Source organism: Nannospalax galili, unplaced genomic scaffold (assembly GCF_000622305.1).
Source record: "Nannospalax galili isolate Female #2095 unplaced genomic scaffold, S.galili_v1.0 scaffold305, whole genome shotgun sequence".
In the NCBI taxonomy this organism is placed as follows: domain Eukaryota; kingdom Metazoa; phylum Chordata; class Mammalia; order Rodentia; family Spalacidae; genus Nannospalax; species Nannospalax galili.
In genome coordinates this window covers 5,363,367-5,376,233 of record NW_008356258.1, presented here as the reverse complement: position 1 = coordinate 5,376,233, position 12,867 = coordinate 5,363,367, and the positions used below count along the sequence as shown (strand labels likewise).

Genomic DNA, 12,867 nt, shown 5'->3' with positions numbered 1-12,867 from the left:
ACTTGACCAAAGACATTAAAGACCTCTACAATGAAAATTTTAAATCTTTAAAGAAAGAGATTGAGGAAGACATCAGAAGATGGAAGGACCTACCATGCTCATGGATTAAAAGAATTAATATTGTGAAAATGACCATCTTACCAAAAGCAATATATAGATTCAATACAATACCATTCAAAATCACCATGACATACTACACAGAATTAGAAAAGCCATCCTTAAATTCATATGGAAGTACAAAATACGACAGATAGAGTGCAAAGAGCAGCACTGGGGGGATTTCTATTCCAGATTTTAAAGTATACTACAGAGCTATAGTCATAAAAACAGCATAGTACTGGCACAAAAATAGACACATAGATCAGTGGAATGTCATTGAAGATCCAAACCCAAGTAAATGCAATTTCAGCGACCTGATATTTGACAAAGGTGCCAAGAACACACAATGGAGGAAAGACAGCATCTTCAACAAATGGTGTTGGCAAAACTGGATCTCCACTTGTAGAAGAAAGAAACCTGATCCTTATCATTCACCTTGCACAAAAGTCAACCCCAAATGGATCAAGTACCTCAATGTGAAACTGGAAACCCTAAACTATTAGAAGAAAATATTTGCAGTAACCAATATACCCAAGATATAGGGTAGGAAAGGATTTTCCAAATCAGACAGAAGTTGCTCAGGAATTAAGGTCAGCAATCAACAAGTGGGACCTCATACAACTGAAAGAAGCAAAATAAACAATCAAAAAAGTGAAGAAAAAACCCACAGAACGGGAAAAAAATCTTCACCAGTGACACATCTGAGAGAGGTCTTACATGCAGAACATATAAAGAACTCAAAAAACAAAAAAGCAAGAAACCAAATGCCCCAATTAAAGATCTAAACAGAGAGTTCTCAAAGGAAGAAATAAAGATGGCTAAGAAACATCTCAAAAATTGTTCAACATCATTAGTAATTAGGGAAATGCAAATTAAAACTACCCTAACGTATCAACTTACTCCAACCAGACTGGCTAGGATCAAGAAAACAAATGATACCAGATGCTGGTGAGGATGTGGAGAAAGGAGAACTCTCATTCACTACTGATGGGATTGCAAACTCATGCAACCCCTATGGAAAACAGTGTGGAGAACTCTTAAAAAACTAAAAATGAACCTACCATATGACCCAGGTTATACCACTCCTTGGCATATACCCAAAGGACTCATCCTATTATAGAGATGCTTGTACAACCATATTTGTTGCTGCTCTTTTTACAATAGGTAAGAGGTGGAAGCAACCTAAGTGTCCCTCAACTGATGAGTGGTTAACAAAAATGTGATATATTTACACAGTGGAGTTCTATTCAGCAGTAAAGAAAGATGAAATTTGCAGGTAAATGGATGGATCTAGAAACTGTTATACCATGTGAAGTAACAAAGACTCAGAAAAATAAAAGACATGTTCTCCCTCATTTGTGGATCTTAGCACCAAATCCTTTTAAATTCCAGGTCCTTTTAATAAGATGATACTGTACAGCAGTCTCTTCTGCAAGAAATAACTATCGTCAGCAGTGCCTGATTGCTAAACATTGCCACAATTGGGATTATTGTCAGTTGTGCTCCTTCATTAAAGGAGGGCCAAGCAGGGTCATTGGACCCTCACCATAGTATCTAGCCACTCTTCCTAGCCAATTGTATGTAATTTGGCCCTAATCAACATGGTCTCCTGGATTTGGGGAGAGCTAAAGTACAATCTGGAGAAATACAATCTGGGGAAAGCTAGGAAGAGAAGGCTTGACCCATGCTGGGTAAAGGCTTCCCAGTGTGCATACCCTCAGGTCATACATACACCTCAGCAATATCTCAGTTATCTCAGTAAGTAAGCTCAGAAAATTCATTGGTTCCCTAGTAAAACTATAATCAAACATTGGTTTGACAGTAGAACCTGAAAAGGGAATAAGCATCGCTTAGTATCCCCAGGAAAAGAATTCTCATGTCAGATGGAAAATTTATTTAATGTTACTATGTCTCATAATTATTAAAAAGAGAAAGTGAGAATGTAAAAGGTGTTAGAAGGATATGGAAATGGAGATATTTTCCAAAATAGAAAAATTGAGAAAGCCAAAGCAAGTGATGAAGGTCTGTGTAGGTTTGTTATGATATATAAAGGATGAGACAAAAATATACACATAATCTTAAAATTTCTAAGGTCATACCTTAATCAACTAGTCTAAGGAACAAAATATATATCTAGTCAAGGTTTATCTGAGAATATTTAGTTTTTCACCCAAGATTTATGTACACAGTACATGGTAATTAAAAGTATCAGAGTGGTGGAACTAACCTTATTGGATGTTTAACAGCCATAGTTTGAGGCCTATACTAATCTGGTCAGAGGGACGTAAAGGACAGTTTTTGCCCTTTGTCCTCCAAGGTCTATTAAGTTCCAGGGGACTATCGAACATCTCTCAAAATAAGTAAAATTCTGAGGTAAAATAGCTAAATTGAACAGGAAATAGCTGTAGTCACAGTATTGTAAGATACTTATCCCAGTCTACAAAAAGGAGGGTCGACTCAGATGAAACATTTCCTCCATGCCTCCAAGTGAAGTCAGCCACAGTCGAGCAGGACTTTTGACTTATCTTTATGTAGATGGAACAGGTGAAAGAAAGGAGCCAGAGGCTTCTCCCAAGCCCATGTGACCACTGAGGAACAGATCCTCAACAACTTTAAGTGTAAATATAAATTGATTTATTTGGGCCAACTGTATGGTCTTAAATACCGAAAAGGAAAGTGTAACTAAAGTGTAAAGTGATCAGTATATTTCTTTAAGAGTTCAAGGGATTACACTTCTCAGATATTAGGCTTAAGTCCATATAAAAAGTTATTTAGACAATTTTCTCTCATTGATGATTTTGTTCTGAATCAGAAAGTGCTGCTCAGATGTAAGACTTCAAATCTTGCTCTGCAATACTGTAGTGCCAACCTGTAGCTAAGGGAGACAACGAGCTATTGTTCTAAAATGATTACCAAATTTTTTTCTCCCCCTAACTAGAGAGGGAACTGACACTGATTCTAACCCCTCCAACAGCTACCAAAATGCAAATCCTGAATGTATCACTCTCAAGTCCAGCCTTGGCAGACAAAAGAAAAATGAGGGAGAACCCAATAGAGGGATGCTTTTGGAAGCTCTTGTCAAGAAATTTCAATGGACTCTCATATGAACATTTGAAATTTGCCCTGTTCTGACTTTATTTCTAGTTCCCTGTCAAGAACTTGTAATGCTAATTACTGTTGCCCTTACTTCTCCTTCAAATCTCCTATTCACCAGTCAAGGACTTTCTTTTCCCTTGCAGATAAGAGTTTTGCAATTTGGGAGTCTTTTAGATAGACCCACTATGGGCGTGTGGGGGGATCTTGGGGCGCCAGCTGCTGGGCGTGGCGCCAGTCTCCCGCGGGCCGCTGGGGTGCACACGGGTCCCGCACCGCGTTGCCGTGGGTCTCTGCTACCAGGGCTGGCCCGGTCGGGTTCCGTTTCAATTTCTACCGTGCACTCTCTCTCTCTAAATTCGAGACCTGTTGGCCACCAAGTCACGAGGGGATGTGCAAGAAACGGCGAAAGCTGGATTTCCGTGAGTCGGTTTACGAAGAGACAGCTCTCTCCAGAGAGGCAGGATCGTAGGCAGTAAGACACAGAACTCAGCTCAGTCAGTGGTACAGCCCTTTATTCAGTGACTTAGCTCGGTTCCAAGTCTTAGTGATCCAGCTCCAATTAATTGGGGGAAACCAGGATATTTTATACTGTGGAGGCAGTGGTAAAAGCCTTAGCTGATAGGTACTTTTAGGATGCCTTATTTACATGTGGTGGTGGGCTCCTGCCAGGCTGCCAGACTGCCTGAAAATCACACAGGAAAACCAGAGCCAGAGGCCATAGCTACTTCAAAAGATGAGTCAGGAAGATGCCGGGAAGGCACCTTGCTGATAAAAGGAGTCTTTGCATTGAACACCGAGCCCATAGGCTATCCGGACATGGAGAGACTGCTACTTTACACAACAGGGGTCCCCAACAACCCACTATCTAATTGGGTACCCCAATTGCCTCACCCTGTGTCCCTCCCTGTTCAGCATGGAAGAAGCCAGAGCGGTCTGTGTCCCAATTCCCTATCCGCAAGTTGGGTAATCTCTTCAGAGAATGCTGTGATAAGAATAGGAGGTAGGAATTGGCTAGGCAGTTAGTGTAAAAAGACCCCAAAGAAAAATAGCCAGCTTCTTGACTAAAAGTGAAAATCTCCTTGGGCCTCTTAGCAACATACTCTGTTCTAAGGGACAAAAATGTCATATTTGGGAACTCTTATCTAATCCTTAAAAGATCTTAGGGTTACCTCTTCAGAGGGGGCGATGTTACAGTAGCAAAAAGAAGAAAGAGCACATGAAGTTATCAGAAAAACGTGATGGGGAGATATAGGAGGAGTTGGAGGGGAGGGAGTGGGCATGCATTTGATCAAAATACCTTATCTGCTTATATCCCTGTGTGAAATGCTCAATAAATTATTAAAAAATACATTGGTGTAAAAACTGCAAAGCATTTAAAAAAAGACACATTGAGGATCTTTCTTATCGATATTTGTTATGTTTATTGACTTCAATTTTTGATTTTTGTTGAGCTGCTTGTAAATGTGCTTTCTCTATTGTGTTGTTCATTTTTCTCCTGGATTGTGAAAATACCATTTGTAATAAGAAAATTAAGGGCTAGAGAAATTGCTTAGTGGTTAAGAGCACTTCCTGCTCTTGCAGAGGACCTGGTTTCTGCTCTCAGCATCTACTTAGCAGCAAACAATGGTCTGTAACTCTAGTTTTAGGATATCCAACATTCTTTTCTGGCCTTTGAGGACATGGGAATGCACATTGTACTTACATACATGCAGGCAACACTCATAAACATAAAAATTTTTTAAAGACAATTAGTCCTTTGACTAACATCACTTCGATACACTTCATGTTTATATAAACATATGGCATTTAAAAATAATTATGTGATTAACTTATAAGCAGTTGTAGAAGAACCACTCTTCGTAAGCCTTCCAGTTTTACCCAAAGGTTTTTTTTTTTTTTTTAATTAGTCATGTAAAAAACTAATGTCTAAGAACATGGACTCTGGAGTAGACCACTTAGATACAAAAAACGGGAGAAAATAGCAATGTTCTTTATTTTTCTTCTTTCTGAGTATAAGAATTGTAAACTGGAAGCCATCGTAGTATATGCTTTTAATCCAAGCCCCCGGGAAGCAGAGACAGGCAGCTCTCGAGGAGATCAAGGCTAGCCTTACCTACATAGTGGCTTCCAGACCAGCTGAGGCTACAGGAAGACTGCTTCAAAAAATAAGACAAAACCAACCAACGAAACCAAAACCAAACCAAATAAACCCTGTCAAGATACAATACCAAAAATGAAAAGCAAAGTATCACAGAACTATGCAAGCATAAAAAGCTGATGAACATGGTACTTAAATCTATACCTTGTCTGTTGTTGCTTAATAGCAAAGACTACAACTATGTGAAGGGAAATAAGATATTCTTTATCACTGAGTGGAGAAACAGCTGGGCCAATGAAGAAAGGCTTCCCTGTAAATTTGTGCCATTGTTTTCATGCATGCAGACAAAGCATTAATATTTATATTTTCAAATAATTTGCCATATTTGCTTTAAGGAAAACAAATCCTCTGAGTCCTTATGAAGAACAGTAGTGACACCTACTGTCCACATAAGGCAGCTCAAGATGTTAGCTGGGGCAGGGATTCTTAACTAGTTGCATGAGATCCTGGATCCCTTCACAAATCTTAAAAAAGCAGGAGGAGGGGGAGACAAACAAAAACCCCGGTTCTTACATAAACACAAAATTTACTATGATATATGTAATTTTTGGATCCCAGAATTGGATAATAGGGTCACCTAGGCTCGCCATTGATCTAAAATAGCTAATTTATAAACAGATGACATAATCCAAGAGTCTTAGAGCAGAATCTAGTCAATTTGTCTCAGTCATTAGATTGTTTTTATGAGTTTGGGTTTATAAATTGTTTCTAGGATAACTAAATATCTAACAGGTCTTAGTAACTCTCATCCAGCAGTCATTATGTTGCTCTAGGCATATGAAGGTCTTGCTTATGTTGCTACTGACATTTAAAATGTTTTTTCTAAAGTCATTACTATCTCTAGGTAAGTTATGATTTAATTCCTCAAATTGTACTTTATGACATTTCCTTGATAAAGTGTACCATCATTGGTCACATCCACAGAAAATCCACAGAAAATTAGGACCTTAGGCCAAAGTCACAACTAAATTTAGAAATGACTGTATTTTCAAGTAAAAATAGCACGCACGCACACCCACACACACACACACACACACACACACACACACACACGTCTTTTTGAGACAGGGTCTCCCTGTAGCTCCACCTGGCCTAGAACTCACTATGTAGATCAGGCTGGCCTCACACTCACGGAGATCTGTCTGGTTTTGCCTCCCAAGGACTAGTATTAAAGCCGGACACCACCATGATTCACTAGGACCTTAATATTTTAATAAATTTAAAAAAAAAACAAATTTCTAAGCCAGGTGTAATGGTGCTCACCTTTAGTCCCCGCACTCGTGAGGCAGAGGCAGGAGGATCTCTGTGAGTTCAAAGCCAGACTGGTCTACTTAGCAAGTTCCAGGTCAGCTGGGGCTACAGAAAGACCGTCTCAAAAAAAAAAAAAGAAAAAGAAAACAAAAAAGAACAAAGAACAATGAATTCTAAATGAGACACCACTGATTCATGTATGCTTTTTTTAAAAACAAATTTTATTTTTATTTTATGTGTATGAGGGTATTGCCTGCATGTATGCGAGTGAACCTGTGTGGAGTACAATGCCTCAGAGGTCTGAAGAGGGCTCTGATTCCCCTGGAACTGGAGTTAAAGACTGTTCTTAGCCTCCATGTGGGTACTGGGTATCTAACCAGGGTCTTCTGCAAGGGCAGTCACTAGTCTTAATTGCTAAACCATCTCACGACTGCTCCCCTTTTTAAGTTATGCTTTTTTAAAAAATTATTTTATGTGTATTATTATCTTGCCTGCATGTATGTAAGTGCACCCACGTTGTGCAATGTCCACAGATGACAGAAAAGGGCATTGGATCCTCCAGAACTGAGAGTTACAGATGGTTATGAGCTGCCATGTGGGTGCTGGGACTTGAACCTGGGTCCTCTGCAAGAGCAGTTGGTGTGCTTCACTCCTGAGCCATCTCACTAGTCCTGGTTGCTGTACTTTTGTACATTTTATCCCTTCTCAAAGTATGTACAGTAAAGTATGCTTGGAGGACAAGATCAGTGAAATTTATAGTTTAGGAAGGTGGAAGACCAATGAAATGCTTGTCTTTGTAAGTCTGCAAATACCCAACTTCATCAATTATTTTTACATAGAAAAACATCTGAACATGAGCATAAACCACAGATTTCTCCCGGGTAAAAACCAACATGCCTATGCTTTGGCACTAGCATGCCTATAAATACAATCAGCCAGAGGTCTCTGGTTGTTTCTGCCATCATTCCTGAAAAACTGTTCCTGGCATTGCAGATACTATATGTTAATTAACAGCCAATTAGGAAATAGGAATTAAGTTTTTGTAATATTTTCTTTTTAAAACTATGTAGCAGGAAAGAAATTTGGCACTTTGCTACAAACTATGTAGCAGGAAACAAATTTGGTACTGTTAAAATAATTTTGCACAGTCACACACCAAAGTTTCTCAAACCGAAAACCTCCAACATTCACTGGAGAAGGGTTTAAAGTGCACTCCAGAACAGTTTTCTGATTGTGCGGAGGCCTCTGCGGTCTCAGCCAAGGATGGGAAACGGGCGACCTTAGAGCACGGAGAGCACGCCGCGGAACCCAGGCTCTTGCTCTCCAGACCCGCCTGATGCTTAGGCGCTCTGAAAAGTTTTAAGCTTCTGGGAAGTGCTACACAACCAACCAAGGCTTCGCCGGAGGACCAGAAGAAAGGCGTTAAAATAGGAACCCCCGGGAGGGGCGGGGGTCCTTTAGGAGCCGCCTCCCAGCCACTAGATCCCGCCCAGCCGCTTTGAGACTCCGCCCCTCGACCGGAGCCTGCTGGTGATGAGCGCGCGTGCGCGGCTGGCGTCACTTCCTGCACTAGGTCCCGTCTCCGGAAGGGGTTGCACAGCAGTGGCGGCGATTCTGTGTTGGGCATTGGTGTTTCCGCGCCCTGCCGGTGGGTGAGATACACGGCGGCGAAATGGTCGAGGTAAAGTGACACCCTGGACCTTTGGCCCCGGATATGCGGGACGAGAAGTGCTGGAAATGTGGGGAGAGGAGAAGCTGCGGGAGGAGCTGGGTGGCCGAGCCCGGGTGGTCTCCGGGTTTCCCGGCGGGGGGGAAAGCTGGTGACATCCTGAACCGGAGGTCGGTCGGCGGGAAGCCTGAGCAAAACCTTCCAGTGCGTGTGCGGTGACCCTGGGGAGCCGGCGCTGCCCTGATGCTCCTACCGCCCGGGGCACAGATGCTGGTCCTAAAACTAAGTGATCCTAGCTGTCTGGTCAGTTGTCTCATTTCATCCCCACTGCAGGAAAGCCCGCCATTCTTGAAGTTTGCATACGTGCATATCCCAAATATTTCTTAGTTCTGTGCATTGCATTCCAGATCTGCTGCAGTTCCCCTAATATAGTCCAGCGGCGTCTTTTGCTTGGACTGGTGCATTAAGTTCCATTTGGGCTTTGTGCTTTCGCATGCCCTTACATATGTGCTTACATACTACAAATATGTTCTGTTTAACAAACAAATAGAGGAAATGTAGCTCAGTGGTGGAGTGCTTGCCTAGCATGCACAAGGCTCTGTGTTTCCCAGCACCACAAAAATAAATGAGATGTGAGTTGATTCTGCTTTTCTTGCTTAAAACCCTTTTCCGGCCTGGTTACTGGAACAAAGTATAGGTCTGAAAGGTCTTCCTGTTGTGGACCCCCTGAAGCCTCATCTTACACTGCAGCTCCTCCACAGCACCGGTATTCACAACTATATTGTGTTTCTGACATTGCTTGAATTACTGAACACCTTTGCAGTGGCATTGCCCTCTGCTTGGATCACTCATACCTTTGTTCTATGCAAGACTTCCTCTGCTTAAGCATCATCTCAGAGAACTTTCAACAATCACATTTAAGTATTCCTTTCTTCTCTTGACTTAACCCACTGCCTCTCTTCATAGAAACTTCCAAAATGTGGAATTACCTTGTTTTTGTCTGGTATCTGTTGAGCACAAGCAGGTGCCTGCCTTTTTATCATTCTCATGTTAGCCTGTAACGCACTATATGCCTGACAGTACAAACTCAGAAATTGTTTATGAAGCAAATGATTGTCCCAGGCAATATTCACTTGCTGGATGTAGGGCTCTGCCAAAGAGTGGCTTTCTCTTCTTTCTCCTCCCTTAGCTGTAGCTTGCTACAGGTAGCTGTGCTGAGGGGTAAATCGCCTTTTACATGTTTAAACATGTAAGGCGTGTACTCATTTGGCATCAGTTTAGGTTATATGGGTAATTTGGGGTAAGGGATGTGATTGCAGTGTTTCTTTTTAGGAGGTACAGAAGCATTCTGTGCACACACTTGTGTTCAGGTCATTGAAGAGGACCCATGACATGTTTGTAGCTGATAATGGAAAACCTGTGCCTTTGGATGAAGAGAGGTAAGCTCAGTTCTTCTTCAGGTGCTAACTGTTTAAAATTCTAATACTTTGGAAGAGAGCAGAAAGGAAGTGACCCTCAAAGGACTTGCAAGGAGTGCTAATGCTCATAGACTTAGTGAATAATTAATTAATTAGTAATTTTAGTAGGCTTAACATATCTTTTCACTTTCTCAGTGAAAGTCCCATTAGTTAATCACAGCGTGCAATACCCCATAATGAGGAGGGTTCCTGTCAGGCTGTTCTGTCTTACATCAGTTGCTTTATGTGCACTTTCAGCTTCATGTGCTGAGCTGGCAGTGGCCGTCCCAGGGCCTCCACCCCCGTTTCTGCTCCTTGGTACAATGAAGAGCGCTGGGTAGTTCTCCATCTCCAGCTCTAGTCTGGGATTGCATTCTGTGCAGTGCTCCTTCTTTGTCCTAAATTTACTCTTCTTTTACAGTTTATTTAGTACTTCCCCAAATCACTTATATTAAACTTAAAAAATGAATTATTTTTTAAAGCAATATAGAAATGTTTCTTTTAAAAATATTGAACTAAGTACTTGTTTAAGGTCTAATTTTTTTGTTATTTTTTGAGATGGGGTCTCCCTGTAGCCACAGCTGGCCTGGAACTCACTATGTAGACCAGGCTGGCCTCACTTTCACAGACATCCACCTGCCTCTGCCTCCCATGTGCTGGGACTAAAGGCATGTGTCATTAGGCCCAACTAAATTTAATTTTTTAAAATAATTGGTGAAGGTGCCTAGAAGTTTTTACTATATTTTATATTTCAATAGTTGAAGATTTTTAAAAGGATATATTTCTGTGTGTCTAGTTCAGTTTGACCTTTGAAAACTCAAGAAAGGTTTTTGTGTTTATTAGGCTGCAAATGAAGATACTCCCCTCCATGGGTTTAACAAGTTCTATATGATGGAATGTGAACAGAAGTAAATAGATAATGTCATGGAAATGCACTTAGAAATTTTTGGTTCTTTAAAGACTGTTTAACTTGAAAATCTTACTGTGTCTCTGCGATTGAATAAACTGGTTGTGTACTTGCTTTCAGGCTGTCTGTCAGCATTTTCATTGGTACATGTGTTTTAAGCATTTAAGGATGCTTGTTATGTTTATAATTTTTAAATAGTCACAAACGAAAAATGGCAATCAAGCTTCGTAATGAGTATGGTCCTGTACTGCATATGCCTACTTCAAAAGAAAATCTTAAAGAGAAGGGCCCTCAGAATGCAGCAGATTCATACGGTCATAAACAATATCCTGCCAACCAAGGTGAGGACTCTCCGGGTTTAGATGTGAATTTTTGAAGTCGAACATCAGTGTCTTCTTAGTGTCCCATTGGGAAGGACTGATTAGTATTATACTATTGTAATGGAAGTTTTCACTTGCTCACAGGAGTAGTAACTAAGATTGTTCGTTGATGACTTTTTTCTAGGAGACAAAATATAGTAGTAAAATTCTTGGGCAAAGGACAAGCATAAAAGAGTCTAAAGGAAGAAATGGAAGTTTATTCTAAGCTCTGGGGAGCCTGTGTGTTGGGGCTATAACTCTGAAAGATGAAATTAAGTACTGAAATGATGAGTAGAGAATGGCTAAGATTCCATGTAAAACTATTTGCTTCAAAGGAAAACCAGATTGAAAGACCTCCATATCCCCCATGGCTAGATAGCAAATGCATGACTGTTCTTAACCTTTTAGCAGCTAATGGACAGATTGATCATCTGCCTTCATTTCTGAGGCCTTAGCTTAGAAGGAAAGGGAAAAGCTAATTAATGTTATTAATACATTTTAAAAGATGGTAGTTGAAAAGGTAAAATCACACTCAGTGAATTTATTTTATTTTTTAGGACAAGATGTTGAATATTTGGTGACAGGTACACATCCGTATCCACCAGGACCTGGTAAGTGAGCTGTTTCAAAGCCTGTACCAGGCCTAGACAAATTTATTATCTGTTGGTTTAGACAAACATGCAGGTAACCTAAACTTTAAAAATGGTCAAAGTGTTAATATAGAAGTAGGTATGATTGAAGTTCGTGTGTGTGTGTGTGTGTGTGTGTGTGTGTGTGTGTGCAGATAGGTTGGCACAGGGTGGTACAACCAATATGACAGGGTGGAGGACAAAGAAACCTTGGATTTATAGCACATGAAGAGGCATTGGGTGCTTCTTACAGTATCTTACATTGGCTCTTGGAAGCATTCTGCTAGTATTTGGAGAACCACTTTTTGCTTCTGTGTTCTGAATCTAAAAGAAATTTAACATTAGTGTCTTGGACTGTTTTAATACCAAGCTGCTTGTATTCAGATCAAATTTGAGCTATATGTTTTTACACAGTATTTATTATAAAAAGATAAAAACAAAGATAAGCCAAACTTAATCAGAATTACTATACTGACTATACCTGGAGGTAATCGTCAGTCTTTTCCCCCACTGTTGTATTTCAAATGCACAGAACTGTTTGTTTTAATAGGGGTTGCTTTGACTGCCGATACCAAGATCCAGAGAATGCCCAGTGAATCCGCTGCACAGTCCTTAGCAGTGGCTTTACCTTCCCAGGCCAGGTATGAAATGTGGTGCTTTAATTACAAAGATTTTGAAAGCGTATATAGCCATTTGCAAATTCCGCTTGCAAATTTTTGCTTTAAATTTTTATTTTCATCTTATGTGTATAGGTGTTTTGCTTACACGTGTAAGTGTACCCTTGTTGCACAATGCCCACAGAGGACAGAAGAAGGCATTGCATCCCCTGGTTCTGGAGTTACAGATGGTTGTTAGCTGCTACATGGGTGCTGGGATTCGAACCCAGGTCTTCTGCAAGAGCAACCAGTGCTCTTAATCGCTGAACCATCTCTCCAGCCTCTAAATATTGTTTTCTTATGCTTTGTCAAGCTTCACAAATATTTTATTTGTTCATGTTCATGTGTATGTGTATGCACATGTCTGTGCATATACATGGTACCTGTGTATGTGGGGGCCAGAGGTCAGCCTTCTTCAGGCACTTGTCCATGTTAATAAATAAATATATATATATATATGGAGAGAGGGAGGATGGGGGAGGGAAGGAGAGAATGTGAGAATGTACACATATGTAGGTCAAAGGACAACTTTTAGGAGTTTTAGGAGTTTGTTCTCTCCTTCCACTATGGGTTCTGGTGATTGAAC

The 12,867-nt window shown here is 40.6% G+C and overlaps 1 protein-coding gene across 2 annotated transcripts in view; it reads left to right on the top strand.

Moving 5' to 3' along the window:
• The first annotated feature begins 8,168 nt into the window (after positions 1-8,168).
• The window catches only part of Plrg1 (pleiotropic regulator 1), a 14,357-nt gene continuing 9,658 nt past the window's right edge, over positions 8,169-12,867 (top strand). For both annotated transcript variants that reach the window (XM_029556758.1, XM_008854284.3), the window contains exons 1-5: positions 8,169-8,285; positions 9,606-9,712; positions 10,836-10,978; positions 11,554-11,607; positions 12,176-12,266. In XM_029556758.1, the coding sequence (XP_029412618.1) occupies positions 8,277-8,285; positions 9,606-9,712; positions 10,836-10,978; positions 11,554-11,607; positions 12,176-12,266 (404 nt within the window). In that variant the 5' untranslated portion in view covers positions 8,169-8,276. The remainder of the gene's footprint in view (positions 8,286-9,605; positions 9,713-10,835; positions 10,979-11,553; positions 11,608-12,175; positions 12,267-12,867) is intronic.